At 46.6% G+C, this 19,054-nt stretch overlaps 1 protein-coding gene across 1 annotated transcript in view; it reads right to left on the bottom strand.

Annotated features, from left to right (window-relative positions):
- Positions 1-19,054, bottom strand: part of plxdc2b (plexin domain containing 2b) — a 51,130-nt gene that overhangs the window by 17,521 nt on the left and 14,555 nt on the right. The window contains exons 2-5 of the mRNA XM_040166747.2: positions 11,055-11,278; positions 6,325-6,471; positions 5,319-5,388; positions 960-1,082 (exon numbers count right to left, since the gene is read on the bottom strand). Coding sequence (XP_040022681.2) covers positions 960-1,082; positions 5,319-5,388; positions 6,325-6,471; positions 11,055-11,278 — 564 coding nt within the window. The remainder of the gene's footprint in view (positions 1-959; positions 1,083-5,318; positions 5,389-6,324; positions 6,472-11,054; positions 11,279-19,054) is intronic.

The raw sequence follows: 19,054 nt of genomic DNA, 5'->3' as shown, positions 1-19,054 counted from the left end.
AAGAGCGAATTGCAGTTCTAAGTGATTTTTAGAGAACCTGGTTACGCTTTAAAGAGGAATCTCTAACTTTTAATTCATGGTCAATCTCAAACACACTGACTCATTGTGGGTTTTAGATTTTAATAGTAGGATTTTCCACAAAGTCTTCTGACATTTGCGGTACAATCACTTGATTAATCAATCGCCGCCCTAATTCTTCATTCTTCCACCAGGGTTTCCCACTAAAATACACTATACAGCAAAATGGTTGAAGTAACCATGCAAACATGATCCTGGATCAGCGTTTCATGTTCAAAGACCGCCAGGGACCCCAAAGACCTCTCGAGGCGAACCGAATATCTAACGACTGAATGAAGAAACGAGCAGGCGAGTAACTCGAATGACCACTACTAATCAATTTCTTCTCCGTGGGCCTCGCCGGAGATCTTCCCTGAGGAGAGCTGAGGGCAACAGGGGAGGCGTCGGCGCTCACGTGCACTCGGCTAAAGCGCGAGGAGCTGCGCGGCAGAAGGTCCCGCCGTCGCTCAGTCGGACGTGACGGATGAGAAGCTTCACGCGTGGCTGAAGAAAGGCGCCGGGAGGGAGGAAGTGCATCAGTTCAGTATGAAAGTGAGTGAGAGGGATTTAAAGGCGGGTCACTGAGGTCAAACAGGGTTTCGTATCCATCAGTGAAAGAAGAGACTTGGCGATGGCTCGTATCTTTAGTAGGAGCTTCACTTTCAACCTTTTTAGTATTTGTTCACGGCCGTCTATCAGGATGAAAATAGGTCACTTGATTTGATGCTACAATCATACATTTTGACTTGTGATTCCCATTGATGAATTAATTAAGTAGCAGAAGTGAACTTTTATTTTTTTTCTGCTACTTCTTGACACAAAGTTGCATTGCGTCATTACGTAAAAGTGTTAGAATGGCGAGAACACAGCTGCTAAGCATGAAAGCAGTAAACTGCCGTCACCGTTGTCAAAGTAGATGACTGTAGAGTTTCTGGAGACGCTGGGGTCAAAGTTCGCCATCAGAGGAGCGATGTACTGAGTAGCTGTTAGCATCCGGTGGACCACGTCGCCCGTGTAGATGAACCCTGGGGAAGAAACAGACACAACAAATAACTGTCAGTACTGAGCTCCTATTTAAAAGAAGATTGCCGTCTTGTTAGAAGCGTCATTGCACCACTTACAGAGCCGCGCTTCCTTTGATAAAGTGTTTTACGGAGAGTTTAACCTTTAGCAAACTCGTAAAAACAAACATCAGTCGTCTATTTCCTTTCCGCTGCTGTCAGGTACGGTGGGTTTCAGGAAGACTAAAAGTCGGCCCTCCAGTCCAGCGATAAAAGCTCCTAATTACCCCACAACGCCTCCATGTCTGTCTCCGGCCCCCCGCTGTGCGCTGCCAATAATTAGCACTGTTATTATTTTAAATGAAAAACAGCAGGGAAAACCTGAGGGGCCTGATGAAGAAAACTCAAACACTGCTTTTGGAAAGAAACGTTTCTAAATGCTAAATGATGTGTTTATTTCACGACTTTGCGTATTTGCGTCTGTGGATTTCACTCATTTACATGTTTAAAGAAGATTTCAGAAAACGTGATTATCTACATGTAGATAATCAACGTTTATTAGTTAATTTTTGCCCTCTTTATGGGTACTGTCTTCAAAATCTATGGAATTTTACAACAAAATCAAATGTTATTGAAGGTAGAAAGCATTTTAAAATCTATGAATACATTTTTAGGAACTGTCCTCGTGTGAGGTGTAAAGGGAAGAAATGTTGAGTAAGCAGCAAAAGAAACGACCATGCGCTCGCCTTCTTTTAACGCTCCCGATTCACTCGTTTTACATCCGCGGGTGTGTGTTAACTAACGAAGAGACGACGTGAAAAGGATTATGGAAGCGTTTCCAATTCGCGGGCGCATCCCTGCAGCGAGTTCACAGAGAGGGACGTGCAGAAGAAACCGGCGCTGCATCGTTTGGACGTCTGCGCACGTGGTTATTAATGCATCTGTAAAACGGGGGGGAAAAGCCCATCGTTCATCACGCGGGAATGTATTTGCACCTTCGCGACAACAAAATTACGCCACGTCTTAATTTCCCTTCTGACAGGAAAGTGTAGCCTAGTCAGCAGCTATTTAAGGGTGTATTTATTTTTAGTTTGTCGCCCTGATTTTGCCTGAAGCGCAAAAATGTTAAAAACACGCCGTAACACGTACTCATTAATTCAAATTTGATGGGGAGCGAAGTAAAAACAGCACATGCATCCAATCCAAGAGTTAATAAGACATTTACATTATATCAAACTATTCCCTTTAAATCAATGCTGGAAATGGGGAACTATCAGACTATAGTAGACTTTGTGAGAACTGTACCGAATACCATAATAAATCTTCAAACCAACCCAGAGTAAGAACTCACGACCTTTTGAAAGGACCTGTCTGCTTTGGTGAGGAAGCGGGACAGAAACACAGTCTGTCGGTGCCTGAGGCGAAAAACCCAAACAGCTCGTAAAGCCCCATTTCATCTCCTCATGTGTCTCCTCATAAAGAGGAAAACACATACTTCACTTTGGAAAGCGGGAGAGGAGCATTTCATTGGATGAATCTATCTATGAGGAGGCGAAGAGCAGGAGAGAAGATGTGACTTGAAGTGGACAAAGCTGCACGGCTCAATAGGAGGAATTGCGAACGTGTGTGTGTGTGTGTATATATATACACATATAATATAATATATATATATATATATATATATTTCAACTATATGCATGAAACCAAGTTAAGGCCTGCTGTGAATTCGGTCGCTGTGGTTTTGTGTTCAGATTATTAACGCAAATTGTGTCGTAGAGAACAAACAAATAAAGAGGCAGCGTTTTTTAATGCACCTTTTTAAATGTGATGCAACTCGTCTTTATCTGATCCCAAATCAGCCACCTCGTCTCATATTAACCCAACGTTCAACTCGAGCACGTGTTCATCTCATCAACTGTTTCTTGTCTTTGTACTGTTTCTCCTTTCGCCCTTCAGAAAGCTCTAAACACACACACACACACACACACACACACACAAACACACGCGCACCAACGCACACCGGCAATCCCCTAAAAACACAACACGACTTATTTGACAGTCTAAAGAAATTCAGACAGCCGCTCAATTCGCCAAAGAGGTGAATCCACGGGGCACTTCATCCTTTTAGGAGGTGAAGCCGGCGAGCGGCTCATATAAAAGCAGAGAGGAGCAATGATGGAGAGGAGAAAGAGGTTTTTACAGAGGCCGGATGGAGCCGGGTAATCGTTTCCAACCCTTTCAGGTTGTGTGTGTGTGTGTGTGTCCAAGAACAACACGAGTGGGATTGAGCCCACCCAACTAAAGCTGCACTTTATTGGACTGTGTTGAGACAAGGACTTCGCGCTGACCTGTGTACAATTTACAGGACATTTTCTGTTTATTGCAGCTGTTCTTCTGCTGAGAACAAAATCTGAATGAGATCTCTGTTGTAGCGTTTTTCGTGTTGCCTCGTGAAGCAAACGATGCTCCGTCAGCCTACGAGCGATCCGTTACGGCTTCAGAGGACAAACATCTGCCTCGACAACGTGCCGTGTTTCTCGTTTCAGAGCCTCGAACACGACGTTGTCTGCATGGACAAAAGCCCGCTTGCCACAGGCAGCTGTGGAAGAAGCTGTTTAACTTCAGTAAAAAGAGATCTAAATATTCAAGAGGCTTGCGTTGAAATTCTTAAGTAAAGGTGGCGTTAAAATAACAAATTATGGAAAAAACGGCCCATTTCATAATAACATAGAGAGTCCAAGGTTGTCCTCTTCTGTGCTTAACTTGAGTAAAGTAAGTAGAATTATGAAAAAGAATCATGAAGTAGCATTAAATGTACTCAAATGACGCACAGTAGTACAGCACACTGACGACATTATATTAGGTTTACTTCCATGTATAAATGCTTATGATCACCAATAATCAGTTAATCTTTGAGATATTTCTAGTCGTATTTGAAAGTTCGTAATGTTTGTGTGATGTTTGAGAAGTTTAAAGTGTTAAAGTAGCCTTGCATTTTTTCTTCTTTAGCCGTTAACAGTTTATTGTCTATTAGAACCTTAAACAAGAAAAACATTTTGAACTCAAGGTGACTTTTTGCGGCGTAGACTTTTGAGACCGAAACCTTTAATTTACTGCGCGCAAAACCCATAAAAGTCGACGCAGACTTCATGTGTTTGACGAGGCCGGATGCCAACCTTCGCCCCTCATGTTTGGAGAATTGCCTGCTGCTCCGTTAGCTCTGAATAGCAGACCTGCCGCTGTGTCATCATACAAATTATTAGATTTTCCTGCACAAGTTCAGCATGGTTAAGGCACATTGGCTTTAAAAAAAAAAGGAACACAGTGAGTTTTGCTGACGGCGACGGAAGGAGGGAGGAGAGACGGCCCAGTGGCCGCAGGGGAGGTGATTGATGCGAGGACGGCGTGAAGAAGCCCCAAAGGCCTGCGAGAGGCAGATAGCGTCCTCCTCCTCCTCCTCCTCGGCCTCGTCCCCCGTCCGTCGGGAGGAATGCAAATCCACGCTATCTCCTCACTGCCGGCGCCCGAGCCCGTCCGCTCCTCCACGCCGCCGCCCGGCCTCTCAAACCAAACCCCAACGTTGCCACCGACGGAGGATTGCGGAGGGTTATTTCTTTATTATTCCAGAGGTGCGGTTGGACGCAGCGCGACGTCTCTGAGACAGTTGGCCAAGAGCTTCAGGCTTTTCAGTCTTTTCACGGGATAATAGCCGGTTGGGGTGTTGTGGTTTTCGCCGTCAAGACTCAAGTGGAAAATTGCTTTGCACACTTTGGCGAACGCGTCTGCTGCGTCACATGTCTAACCCCCCCCCCCAGGTTCCCCCCTCACACACACACACACCTTCTGATACCCATAACTGCTTATACATGTTGGCACAGGGGCTCCTGTTTCCAGAACCCGTCGGTCTGGTTTCTCTTCCAGGCGAAGTCTGGTGAGGAGCTGATGGTGCTGAGTGTCGGGCGTGGTTTGTTTGCTGTTAACGGTCTCGTCTGTCGGAGGGTCGGTGGCGGTTTTGTAGCACGGTTCTTTGCCAGATAAGCCTTTGCAAAATTCCCAGAGACAGCATCTAAAGAAAATAATCCATCGCTTTCGGTGGTTCGGGAGTGAGACGTCTGTGAAAAAGGACACGCAGACGCTTTTCTTCTCGGCTCCTCCTGAACTGCCGGGCGTAATCGTGGACAGTCTAATACGGCGAGCATGTACAGCATGTTCAATAAAAAAAACATAATAACATCCGTTGAGGGAACAGTGCTCACTTACCACCGGTCGCCACGGTGATTTCCCGCAGGAAGTGTCCGTAGAAAGGGAAATCGAAGGACAGATTGACTCTCTGTGAGGAGAAGAAAAGAGGCAAGAGAAGGATCAGGGTCTGCGTCTTATAAACAACAAGAAGATTCATTATCGTTGGGAAATCCCTGCTCATTTCTGAGGAGAAATATGAAATAGAGATTTAAAGAAGAATTTAAAATAGACACATAAGCGAGTCACGATACAGTAACATTTCTAACAGCTTTTATTGGTACATTTGCATATAATGTTTCTATAAATGTATATCCACGTGTATTACATTTTATACTTTAGAATATTTACATTCAATATCATGAAGATAATTATTTTATACAGGCCTTTTTATGTTGACTAATGTGAATAATAATGATGCAAGCGAGATCCCATTTTTGACTCTTTGCCTTGCTTGGCTGACTATTCAATCAGGAAATTATATATTTCTTTTAAGCCAAAGTCAAAGAACAGATTCTAAACTGCCTGGAAAGAAACGCCGCGCCTGCTGCTCAGTGGCTACAGAGAATCGCTCCCATCAGACCGTTCGGGTCAATCCATCATGGCGTGGCTGCAGGTGCAAGACCAGAATCCACAATGTGGGTCTTTATTCTTTCTCCTCGCCAGCTACTGTTCACCGTGGATGCCTCTCTCTCTCTCTCTCTCTCTCTCTCTCCTTAACGCAAACGAGAGATAATTGATTTACAATTAATTATTTAAGAAAAATAAAACAAATGTTCTGGTTCCCGCTTGTCATCATTATAAACAAAATTTCTCTGTTTTTTGGACTGTTGGTCGGACAAAACCTCATCTTTAATATTTTAGAGTATATGATGTTATGTATTATAATATTATATTATGAACCAAGTGTGTTATTTGTGAAAGAATCCACCGGCCAGGTGAGAATGCAGATAATTGTCAGTTGCAGCCTTAGTTGAAAACCTCTTTTACGTATCAAACTACAACTAAACCTCCTCTTCTCACTCACCGCTGCTTGTCTGTGTGTGTTGGACAGAATCCCGTGGATCTTCACTTTGTCCTTGTCCATCTGGTCCACATCTACCCACAGGTCTCTGCTCATCGCGTCCGACGCGGTGTACGTCTTCGATGTGTAGTAGTTGTGATCTGTGTCCTCCTGTGCAAGGTAGGAAACAAAGTTTGGGTGAAAACAGAGGAAAGGAATTCCTGTGCTGCCTTTATTATACGGTACACAGCTAACACAATGAACCCAAATCCATTTCAAGGCAAAATAAGAAGAAAATTACACTATACATTACATTACGATGCAATAATTTCACTGTGTGTACAACAAATAGTTTCCCATAATCACATAATGACGATAAAAAGGAAAAGCCGCAGTTAAAACAGACTGCACAGTCGGAATCTCCTTTTCCCGACATTTATAAGCAACGTGCCGGGAACGTCCCGTCTGCTTTCATGGTTTCCTGTGGCGAGATCAGGAGGAACGCTTCCCACTGCTCGGGTGTTTTCCTGCTCGGGTCTAATGAGATGCCGAGCGGTAACACTGTTAAAGTTCATGTTTCGCCGGGTGCTGCACACTGCGATCTCACTAACAGGAGCGCAGCTCCGGCCTCTGGTTCGGTATTATTCTGAGCTACTGTGTCAAAAGGCCGCGAGACAAACGTTAATTAAAGCACAATCCTTTCCTGTTCAGCTCGTTTCGCTTTGAGGGTTCCTATTTCCTCAGGGTTATAATTTCATACCGCTACCGTAACGGTCTGGAACACAACACAGAGAGATAACGCTTCAGGCTGAGCGAAGCCTCGCGGGATTGATCAGGATCAGAAACCCAAACGGACCCTCGGCCACGTAGGTGCTTTAACTTTTTGATCAATTTGTAGATTTAAGCGAACACCGCCAGAAGCCTTTCATCGCGCATTGAAGTGCAGACAAATCGCGTCAGGGAAAAGGGCCCCTCCGGGAGGCCTTAGTCAGCACATTACGCTCAGAATAGAAAACAAGCAGTAGACGCACAGCTGCAAAGTTTCCTCCCAATCAGCTCAAGATGTTTTGGAGGCTCCTCGGAGATGAGGACGGACACCGAAAAAGGCAGCAGGAAGATGCGAAAACCTTGCATGCTGCTGGGATTTGCGTTAGGCGAGACGTTTGTGAAGCAGGGACCTTCTCGCTTCTCTCTCCCCTCGTTTCCCGTCACCTCCGTCAAATGAAGCCAAACATTCCCGAGGGACAATTAAAAAAAACGGCGACGGGCATTTGCCGGCTTGTCTGTTTAAAAGAGCGACTCCGCCGCCCTGCATGTTTTAGGCCATTTCAAAGGTGACGTACTTCACTGAAAAGCTGAAGGGAGGCTAATGGAAGAAAGGTGGTCACATGACGAAGGAGCTTCTCAGCTTCAGGGTAAAATGAAACCAGAGAGTGGAAATCGCTGCCTGTAACAGACCATTTTCTGCCTCTAAAGCACAGAACAAGCGGCACGAGGATTTAGGCACTAATGTTCCCCGTCTCTGTCCTGAGCTGCCCACCACATCAACACTGCGTCAGACCTGAATATCTAAAACTGGTGCCGGAGACGTGGTCTCAGCTGTGATTCAACACAATGCAACCGCGTCTTAAAAATGCACATTAGAGCTTTGATTCCAACGTGTTGGGATTAAGCTGCAGAGTAACACTCCTGTATCTATAGATAGTACGACCCAGTACACACACACACACATGCACACTGAAAATAATGAAAGCAGGCCATCGCTCATGTGTACGGCGCTCCATCAGCTGACAAAACCTGCGATCAATTATTCATGGTTCTGCCCCGTCTCCTGCCAGTGGAAGGAGTTTAATGGTACCGGTGATGTGTGTGTGTGTGTGTGTGTGTGTGTGTGTGTGTGTGTGTGTGTGTGTGAGTTCAGCTACACACAGGAACCTATAGGGGGGACACATGGGTAAGATGTAGAGGTCACATGTCTGAAACAAACCAGCAAATACACCAAAACCCAGCGTGCAAGAATTCAATTTCACTCAAGTATTCGCAATTGCTTCATTGGGAATGAAGTGAGACTCCACCCAAAGATAAGTAGCCGGAGATGAACGCAAGCAGCTGGTATTGATTTCTTTTGTTCCTCTACGTTGGCCGTCAGTCTAAGTTGGCTTGGCGAGCTGCGCGTTCAAGGACGTAGAGATGCACCCACAGTTCACAAAACCTCCACATTTTACTTTGGTTTTAATCTGAGGAAATAGAGGATCCACTCAGAAAACCTCAAGGAGCTTTTCCCACAAGGAGATGATGTCTCAGTCAGACAGCTAAAGGCTGGACACACACAGAGGTTTAAACATCTGCAGGTTCATCTGCAGAGCAGCCTCGAGCAGTACAAGTTTAAACATAAAGACAAGCAAACATCTCTTCCCCAACGCATCATCCGCCGGGAACCTTTTAACGAACAAAACAAACAAAGACACAATTTGCATTCGCTGCGCGGCCTGAACGCGGAGAGGAGCGGCGGGATGGAAATCAGCAGGCGGCTCGCTGCGTGAATTCTCTCCCTTTTGACGAATAAACAAATAAACAGTGAATGCAGTGAAGCATGTAAACCCCCCCCCCGACTCCCAAAAGTCCCAGACAACACAATAACCAGGAACCACTCGGCTATTAGTGGCAGGCTGATATTGGTTATAGATCCTCATGACGGGCTGCACTCGACTGCAGATATGAACACGGCGTCTCTCCTGTTGCAATATGACAAAGGATTATCTTAAATCTGTGTTTTATGTTGTTTGTTTCTGCTCCCGATAAAGAAAAGTTTCCTCTAAGAGGACCCGTGCGGGCTCGCTCGGTGTGCAGACGTGGGGGATTCCCGCTGTGCCGATCCCGTCGGGGAGGGTGACCGGCTCTCGGTCAGGACGCCGGTATCGACTGTGTGGAAGGGCCGCCGGTGGGGGCCGTGCTCCCAAGTGCCAACGCGCCCGCAGCTGCGACAACAGGGCCGCGCTCGGATAAGGAGACGCGATCACAATCGTGGCAAACGGCGGCCTTTCGCGCCGTTTTTGATCTGGAGAATGTCGACGCTGCTCCTCGATTGCTTTGCGGAACCCGCACGCATAAACGCGGACGCACAAAACTGTCAGATAACACGTCGCCGCCGACGTGCCATGGGCGGCCGGGCCCCTCCTGATGAAAAAAGGGATGTGACGCCGCGGCTTGTTCTAAACGTTTGCCCCTTTTTTTTCCCTCCGCGCTGACGGAGGTTTAATCTGATAGGCGACGGGGTGATTCACGGCCCTGCAGGGCGTCAGACTGTCTGCTGCCGAGGCCGTTGTTATGAGGTCGAGGTGAGCTGGATGTGTTCGCCCGTTAACCAAACACAGACTGACCTCAGACGGAGAGACGTCTTCAGTTCCATGAAAGTGAAACAATTGCTTTTTTAAAAATTCGTTTAGTAGATAACTGGCCCAACATGAGAGTTTTAGACTTTTTCTATTTCCTTTTTTCGTGTTGGATGAAATATCTGTATGTATGAAGCTGCAGCCAGTTAGCTTAGCTCGGCCTGGCTCGGCCCAAAGGGTTCAAAAAACACCCACCACGGAGGCTTTCTTATGAACACATACCCTGTTTCTCAGATAAACGCAAAGACTGCAGGCTGAATGTTTCCCCCTGGATGCAATCTTCAGATTGAAAAGACGGACTTCAATGTCCTCATCTAAGCAAGCAAGGGAATAAGTGACATGTTTTGATGCAGCTGAGAGTAAACAACACTGTCTTGTATAACTAACGTGAGTCGGTTGTCGGAACCATCAAAATAAAACAGTTTCCTTCTGAATTGACTATTTTTAGGCAAATGTCAATAGTCAAAAGTAATATTGGAAAAAATCAATCAAAAGAGAAATATGAAGAAGCTTCAGCAGACGCACCACAGATACACTTAATATAGAGTAAGAATTTCTGATGTTTCCTCAGCAAATCATTAACTTCATTTGCATGGACACAAACGCTGAACCTGAACCCGGCTGCTAATCTCAAGGAGCTCCGCTAACCCCTCGAAATATTTGTGAGGGCGGGTTCATTTCCTGTTGCGGTTCCTCCGAGGTCGAGCTCACGGGGATTGAGGTAGATGAATACCTGAGGGCTGAGCCTAATTTAATGTAAAATATTAAAAAGAGTATGTTTTTTTCCCCGTTACGAAAGGTCCTCTCTTCCAGGGAGGTTTTTAAATCGCTGCAGGGGAGCAACTCAAGAACATTTATTGGTTAAGCTCAACGGTGGACTTATAAATTCATTTCTCTTTATATAAGACGGTCTGCTGTGAGTTGCACTGTGAGTATATCGTGATTCACTAAGACTACAGAACCTGAACTTGAAGCGCTTGATGGGAAACGTGCAGTGACACAAACGGGTGCAACGAAACCAACGGGGTCAACGGAGCACAGTGTGTACATTCCCACGCAGCTTTAGGAGAACACACCTGTGTGGGAGGTGATGGGAGTGTTGGGCTTTCCGCCTAATGACACATCTCAACGGGCGCTGCCGTGATTTACTGCGGCGCTGCGCCTCCGTTCATTTGGGGCGGATCCCAGAAGCTGACAGACGGCGACGTAAATAAGCAGTGGGCAACTCCCGAGTCGCTCGCGTGGGTCAAACCCCTGCGCGCCGCACTTCCCATAATGCATCTGGACGGTCTAAAGTTACGCACCTTACCCGGATGTTAGAAAATCAAATGAAAGAAAGCACAAACGAAACGCGGCACCCACCTCTGTCTGGGAGCTGTTGTCGGTCTCCTCAGCGGACAGCAGGCCCGGGAAGCCCTCGGGCTCCTCCCGCTCGGGCCCCTGGTCCTGCTCCTGACTGGCCCGGTTGCTGTCCATGTTGCGAGGCTTCGGGGGAAGCCATCTCCTCCACCGGCGACCGTACGGCGCCACGTCCACGGCGGCGTCCTCGCCCCCTGCCTGCCCGCGCGCGTATGAGTAAGGGACCCCTGCGGAGACGGGAAGACAAGAGCGTGAGTGCACGGCGGCGGGAATTGAAGCCAAATTGCATTGAGGTTGTAATTGCGCGGCGATAAACGCACAGCCGGTGCAATTGTATTTTAATCAAGCGCGCGCAATAAGTTAGTCCGGAAGAGAGAATCATTTATGTACAAGCTAAGAAAATTACATGTAACGCTAATATTTGTGTTTTCACAAAGGCGATGGTGAAAATGATAAGAGGTGGGGAGGATCCAAGCCGTTAATGCTGTGCCTCTCCCTCATAACTCACTGTCTGAAACAGATGCACATTAGCAGTGACTCAGCAGTCATCGCACAGACCAGTGGGCCACAGTCGCACATCTCCATCCTCCAGCTCCATCCCCACACACATCATCTCCATCCCCACACACATCATCTCCATCCCCACACACATCATCTCCATCCCCACACACATCATCTCCATCCCCCCACTGGCGAAAGGTGAAAAAGCGGCTCCGCGTAAATGTCAACACCGACTCGATTAACGGCGTACTGTGAGATCTGCTGAGTCATTACTTTAAACGAGAGGCCCCTGAAAAGCAGCAAACAAATGATCAGAAGCCCTTCTTCCTTCTAGAGGAAGGGGGGTGGTGGGGGATGGAAGAAGTGTTTCAAGCCGGAATCGGTTCGTTGCGATCAATACGTTTTACGGTTGTCCTTCAGAGAGCCCTCAGTGGTCTTTAGCACCTTATCGGTTCCTGAGCTTCTGAAACGGGGGAAATATCTGTCTTCACGCCGTTTAAACACAAACTCTCTGACATTAGGGTACTGATGTAATGTACTTTATGTATATATTATGCAAGGGAATGCTTTGAGATGATCGAGAACAATGGCGGGTCAATCTATCTATAGATGGTGAGAAAGTGCTGCAAATACATTGGCTGAAATAATGTATTTAAATATAATTTTGAGGTACTTTACGGGAGTTTTCCAATTGTATACAACAGCATAATGGGAAAATACTATTATTTATTGGTTATTTATATTACTCCACTATATTTATCTGAGAGCTGGAGGTTAAGATTAAGAATTTACAAGCAAAACGTGTAATTCATAAAACATGATACTGTTATCCGGCAGTACATACAGTACACAAAGTACTACTACTACCAGCATGGATAACAATGTTTCAATACACTATGCATGAACATCCTTTCCTTTAATACTTTACATACTGTTAGTACATTTTTACTTTTGCTAGAAAAGAGAATGTTCAGTCTTTTTACCGTTACTTTGAGTTAAGAGATATGAGAATCCTTCATCATGGCTCTTGTGCAAAAGGCCGCTGATCCCCGCCAACCACTGCTATAAATAAATGTAATAAACTTTAAACCTGGCCTGTTTATCAGTCCTGCAGACTCGTTTCTCCGCCCTCAGGCTGATGCTCGCTGTGCTTCGATGAGCTCCTCGTGACTAATAGGATTAAGCGGTTTAAGACAATTAGCAATACACTTCATTTTTATAGCGCTCTTCCGAATGCAAGGTTTACAAAGTGCCTGCATGCGGTTGCAGGGATGCAATTTGTCTTAGGAACAGAACATTCCTCTTACTCATTTTTTAACGTGCAGCAGCGACGCAAGCAGCAAAGACACGCAATCCGCATGAGAAGATGGCCGACGAAAAGGAGCGGAGTGCAACTCGCAGCAAATTGTTTTTGGAGCCCAATGAAGAGCAAATTAAAATTGTTCCATCGGTGATGTCATTGATGCATTCAATCGAGGACGTCTTCACGGGATCTCAGGTTCTCTCTCTCTCAGCATCCTCCCGACCTCGCCGTTTGGTGTGCGCGCTGCGGCTCCCCCTTGCCAACGATTTGCTCATTCTCAGCGTCCCACTAACACTTCCAGACGCTCACTTTGTCCACGACGGTCATTAGTCACACCCGTGTGGACAAGTAGCCCAGGCAAACTTCCCGTCAACAACAGTATCCAGCCGGCACCAGAACATTTATTTTCGTCCTGCAAAAGGATCTTCGGCGGTTGTTAACATACGACGGAAAGCTGGCACACTGCGGATGCTTTCGAATACGCCGCCACCACAACAACAACAGGGGCTTTTAATAAATGGCCGCTCTTTTCCCAGCATGTCCCGGTGTGAACGCCCACAATGAGTCACCTTTTTAAAGGAGCACATGCACCTGCATTTCTCTTGTGAACGCTCCCTCTGGCGTTGGTGATTCAGGGCCAGAAGAAGAAGAAGAAGAAGAAGAACTCTGAGTCCTTTGTCAAGCATTTTTCGGAAGGGCACTGAGGTCAGGACCCCACAGGGGCACCTAAAATAACCTCCCGGCAGGACGTGGCTGCTTCTCAATGCGGGACTGCTGCTCGCCTTTTGTGCGAAGGGGAAGATCTTCCCCCCCTACTTTTCTTTCATTGCGCCTGAAAAGCCCCCGCGCATACCTTCACCCCGACTCGCCCGTCGGCCTTGTCGGCCGGCCGCACTCACGCCTGTCAACGCCTCTGATTCACAAACACCGGAGGGTTCAGTCATTCGGTTCCAGCTAAAACCTTTCAAGGGCGTTCAGGGGGTCGTAAAAACGACTGAGCGAAGCCGCTGTCTGCAACCCGTTTTTCCTGTGCCGATGTTACGGTTTTTCGGGACGGAGGATGTCGCATGTGTACAGACTGTAAAGCAAATCTGAGGCAAATTTGTAATTTGCGATTTTGGGCTGTACAAAAATGAAATGAATTGAATTGAATTTGAACCCTTCTTTCACTCCGGTCTCTGTGTTCCCACCCGACTCAGCACCACTGACAGGAGACTTCCACACATGACTGCAAAGTAAAGGAGGTGGAACGCCTCGTTGCATTTCTGCATGCTAGTGTGTGTGTGTGTGTGTGTGTGTGTGTGTGTGTGTGTGTGTGTGTGTGCATAATTTGAGCAGGAAAGAACTCACATCCCTCGATGTTTTCTTTGTTATCTCTGGGTGTCAGAGTGCTTAACTTAGTGTCCACTTAACGCACCATCTCTCAGGCTCCGTGCAGATCACATCAACAGGCCTCACAAGGATTAGGTTGATGTAAGCGATGCTGACAGACCGGGCTTTTTTTTCTGAAGACCCCATATTAGATCTGAGATAACCCCGTGTGGAGGAACGTCTTCTTGCCAGAGCAGGACGACGTTCTTCCTAGAATTCTTGTAGAAAGAAACCCCAAACTTCATAAACAGGAAAGCTCTACATCACGAGAAAGAACGCGGAACTTTTTCCTCCATTCAGCGCGTCTTGTTTTGCTCGTTAGCGATGATTCATTGGGAAACGTTTTGTCAGGAGATGCACTCCATCACGCCTTCTTTCCTTCACACACACACACACACACACACACACACACACACACACACACACACACACACACACACACACACACTTTGGAGGAACTTTGCAATGACAGCAAACAATGATGATAAACTTCAGCATAACAACAGAAAAGCGTTGACCGTTTTTTCCCAATTTCTCACTCAGCCCACATGACAGGACACCTCGCCACGGTCTAATAGATTCATGCCATGTCTTCCAATTGCGTGGTTGGTTTGACACAAAGAACCCAAAGATATTACATTCCGCCACCATTTTGGAATTTACCACACTGACAGAGAATATGCATCCCGGGGCCTCAAATGTCAGCTGAAAGCCTCTGTAACCTGCTACGCGACGGCTTGTAAGCTATTTGTGGTTTCTCTCAGTGAAAGCATATGTCTTGACCCCAAAAAGGGGGGGGGGGGGGGGGGGGGGGGGGCATGTCTGAAGAGTAGAATAACAGCACATCCCAAAATATGTAAAGGCCTCTCCTAATGGAAGCAGGCCGGGTTCGGGACCATTCAAAGCTTCAGCATCTGAAGAAATTAGCGCTGTAAGAAGCCAAAATGATACATCTCCAGTAAATATATGAGGTTGGAGGCTGAATGAGCCAAATTATGTTCAGGGTTGACAGAGTTATCAGCAGATAAGTGCAGAAATTCAATAACAAGTTAACGATAAGTTAATAAACTGCGATCTCGTGATGGACATGATTTTTAAACAAACTCTTCGATCTAATTCTGTGTGTTTATAGATTATAGAGCGCATACCGCCGAATAAGTGCAGCCGCCATGCTTCACTTTCATGTTAGCTGACTTATTGAAATGCACAGCGTGTGTGATGCAAAGTGATCCAACCGCAGACCCTTTAAATCTCTGTCTCCCGGGGTGGAGAAACACATTAAACATTACTCCGCTCAAATTCCACACATGCAACTTTCTAAAAATCATTACGGCGCGCGGAGCAGACTACGCGCTGTCTAACCTGCCCGAGGTTGATTTCTACACGTCCTCTTTTTAAAAAGGCAGACTGTCATTACGCCACAATCATAAAGTCTAGAAGCCGACTGCGGGAGAAAGTTAAACACAGGTAGGCAGAGAGGCAGCACCAAGAGCTCCGCAAACAAAGTCCTCCTGAGGTTTAGATGAACTTGGTAGAGCAAATGCAAGTAGACAGAAGATTCATCTCAATCTCAGAGGATCATCGCATCGAGACGAGTTCAGCCATGAAATGTAACACTGCAGGAAAAGCAAAATGAGGAAAATCAATTTCATCACATAATTGCTCCTCGTACTACCTGTATATAACAGTATTTAACGAGAAGGACTTGACATTGCTATAATCATATCAGAAATACGTCTAAGGATGTGACAAGGAGGCGCTGCATGTTGTCCAGATGAGAAAAGAGCCAAGTGCCAATAAACTCTATGAATAGAAACGTGTTGATTACAATCTGCCAAGCACGGAAGGTGTAAGGACGTTTATTAAAAGGAGACCAGTGTGCTCGGTGAGACGCTGTCAGCACCGTTAGAGGAAGCGAGGAGTGAGGAGGCGGAGGCTATAGGAATAAGGAAGCGGGCTTTAAAGAAGATTGCTCATTTTCCCTTTCGAGCATCCGCTGTAAACAAGTAAATGCACCGGACACACGCCACAAAGCCCCCAGAAAACATCCCACAGCACACGGCATCCAACAGCAAAACACAGGGTTTAAAGTGCTGGGGGAAACCATCGCGGAGTCGCCGGTCACCGCTGCGGCTTTCTTTCTGTAATTGGTGGTTGTCTTGGCTCCGCCGCCGGGTCAGTGCGGGAAGTCATAGAAAAGTGCTTTGGCGAAGGGGAGGGATGCAGCTCCCTGAGTGACACGGTGCGTTTCAGAAAGCAGGATTCCGGTCGCGTCTTTCTCATATTTCAGGAGATTGAGTGATTGACTGCGGGAGCATGAGGTGCGACTGCTGGCTCTCTTTCAGAGCTCAGGCCTGGCAGGACCTGCAGGTTAGTTCTCCTTCCTCCAGTGCAAAACTGTCTTTGCACGAACAAAATGTCAAATCTCTCACAAAAACCCAAGATCTGGCCTTTCACTGCTTAGTGCATGCTTAACAGACCTTAAAATTGGAAATGATCACAAGATTAGAGAGGGATCAGCAGGAGAAAAAAGCCTTCGCTTTTATTCTGATATGCCACATCTCAGACAAAAGCCTTTATCCCCCAGGCTCACACGCTCTTCAGCTTCTGTGGATAGAAACACACCAAACATCCGATTCCCTCCATCGTTTGATCCCTACAAGTCACAGAGTTACAACAGTTACAAAAGTGTAAATTTGCCTGAAAACAAACGAATGAAGGATAATAAATATTGCTGATCTCAATCGGGTTAAGAATATTAATGAATGCTAACTCTTTACTTGTAGACACCGTCATCAAAACATTGTTTCAAATCTATTGATCGGCACTGGTGCTTCCGGCTAATCGACCACCTTTCTGTCACCCGAAAAGCAATGATGTGAGACTCCGTCACAAACAGCGCTGGCGTGTGAGAAACAACACGGCTCCGCTGAAGACTGAAGATTGATTCCCTGTACCGTGGACGGCCTTCTTCTGGAGCACGGGTGACTGTTCCTGCAGGAGGAGATTGATTGACTGAGTGCTGGTGTCAGTGTATTAGCTGTGTTTTCTTTTCATTGTGGGCAAAGGGCTGCAGGCGATGGCCAGAAGGGCCCCTCGGGCCTGTCCTCATCCTTCCCGGTAATCCATCAGCATCACCGGGCCTCCCGCCAGACCTCGCCGTAAACACACGTGGCCAGCGCCAAGTTCGGTACTGAGTTGAGTCGGGTCGTCGTGGCGCAGGGGGCAGAGAGGGTGTGCTGGGAAGCACAACGTTGGTGGTTCGAGTTCTGACTGCCCCATGTTCCATGTCGAAAGTGTCCCTGAGCAAGACACCTAACCCCTACTTGCTCCCCGGGCAAAATGTAAAAAGCCATGGGTTAAAAATGTAATGTAAGTAGCTTTGGATAAAAGTGTCAGCTAAATGACCTGTGATGTAATGATTTGTCTCGCCCTTTGGCGTCAATAATCCAGTGTCCATCAGGCTGTAGAGTTTATGCCTCATAAAGGAGCTGATTTTGAATCTTACAACGGTGACTCCTTCTTTCTCTGTACGTGGTGCACGAGTCCATCGCGCCAAATTCCACCAGCAACACGTGGTGCTGGTTTTCCAGCACTAAGAGCAGCACTCGTGTCCACTTACGAAATTCCTCATGATCAAGTTAATTTGCTTCACTTAAAAAAAAAAATTGGATGTTTTCCATCCAAGACCTTTTTTTTTTTTCCTCCCAGTGAGCAGATGTAAACATCTAACCCACATTTTTAATCTTATGCTGAATATTTCTTTATTTTATTTTATATGCAAGAAAAAAACTCTTTGTAAAATCAAATCAAACCAAATCCCATTCCCTCCCACCTCCAGCCTGCAGGCGCACACAAACCAGCTCCAGCAGCACCGAAACTCTTCAGCACCATCATCCCACAAGCACGTATATTTTCAGACTCTTCTGCTAACATGAGCAGAAAAGAAGGAGGGGGCCGTTTCCCAGGCTCACGGACGCCAAACCCACCCCTTCAAATATGTTGACAAACTGTGGGACTCATCCGAGTCGCACACAGTCGGTAATTGCTTCAATCCTCTTCCAGTTCGTCGGTGGAGGCCTTCAGCCGCTCGCAGGAAATCAATAATAGATGCTGTCTGAGTGAGACGCAAAGCGCCGCACATCGCGGAAGATCCCCTTTTTATAGGGGATTGTGTGTGTTGCATAGAGAAATGCGTGTTTAGTTAAGAGCCTTCAACTTCCAGTAAATAATAGGAACGCAGCCTGATATTCGCATTGCCAATTGAATACCAAAATATTCCCCTCGCCTTTCTTAGAAATAATCTAATTATGGGGAGAAATTATTTAATCAAACTGTGGTTTGTTTCTTTTCCGACAGGACAAGGGAGACGCACAAAGGTTTCTCTGCTGAGGCAAACTTGAGCAGAGCCGTTAAATAAATCAGATTTCTCATTTATTTGACTCTTTAAACGTCTTCAGCCGGCTTGAACAATGTAATGAAATACTTTTGTTTCACGTGAAATAACTTCATGTCTTGCAGACGCGACGTCTAACCATCTCACCAAAGACAGCAAATCTTTCTGCAGTTTTGCTGAAACAGAGACATGTAGTCGTAAAGAGAGGCAGACGGGTGGAACGACGGGGGTTTATTGGTGAGGCCATCGGGGGGACGGGGGGGGGATGAAATAGTGAGCAGGTTGTTTTGGTTTATCGCTCCCAGTTGCAGCTCCCAACAGCTGTGTGGTGCAGCTGCAGGCTCTCGGGTTGTAGTGCCGGTTGTTAGCAGTTTATAGAGTCGGTGCGTCCGGAAAAACAGGCCGACGGGGAGGAGGGGGGGGGGGGGGGGG

The sequence above is a fragment of the Gasterosteus aculeatus genome, chromosome 21 (assembly GCF_964276395.1).
Source record: "Gasterosteus aculeatus chromosome 21, fGasAcu3.hap1.1, whole genome shotgun sequence".
Classification (NCBI taxonomy): Eukaryota; Metazoa; Chordata; class Actinopteri; order Perciformes; family Gasterosteidae; genus Gasterosteus; species Gasterosteus aculeatus.
The sequence above is the reverse complement of the archived record's forward strand: the minus strand, read 5'-3'. Positions and strand labels throughout refer to the sequence as shown.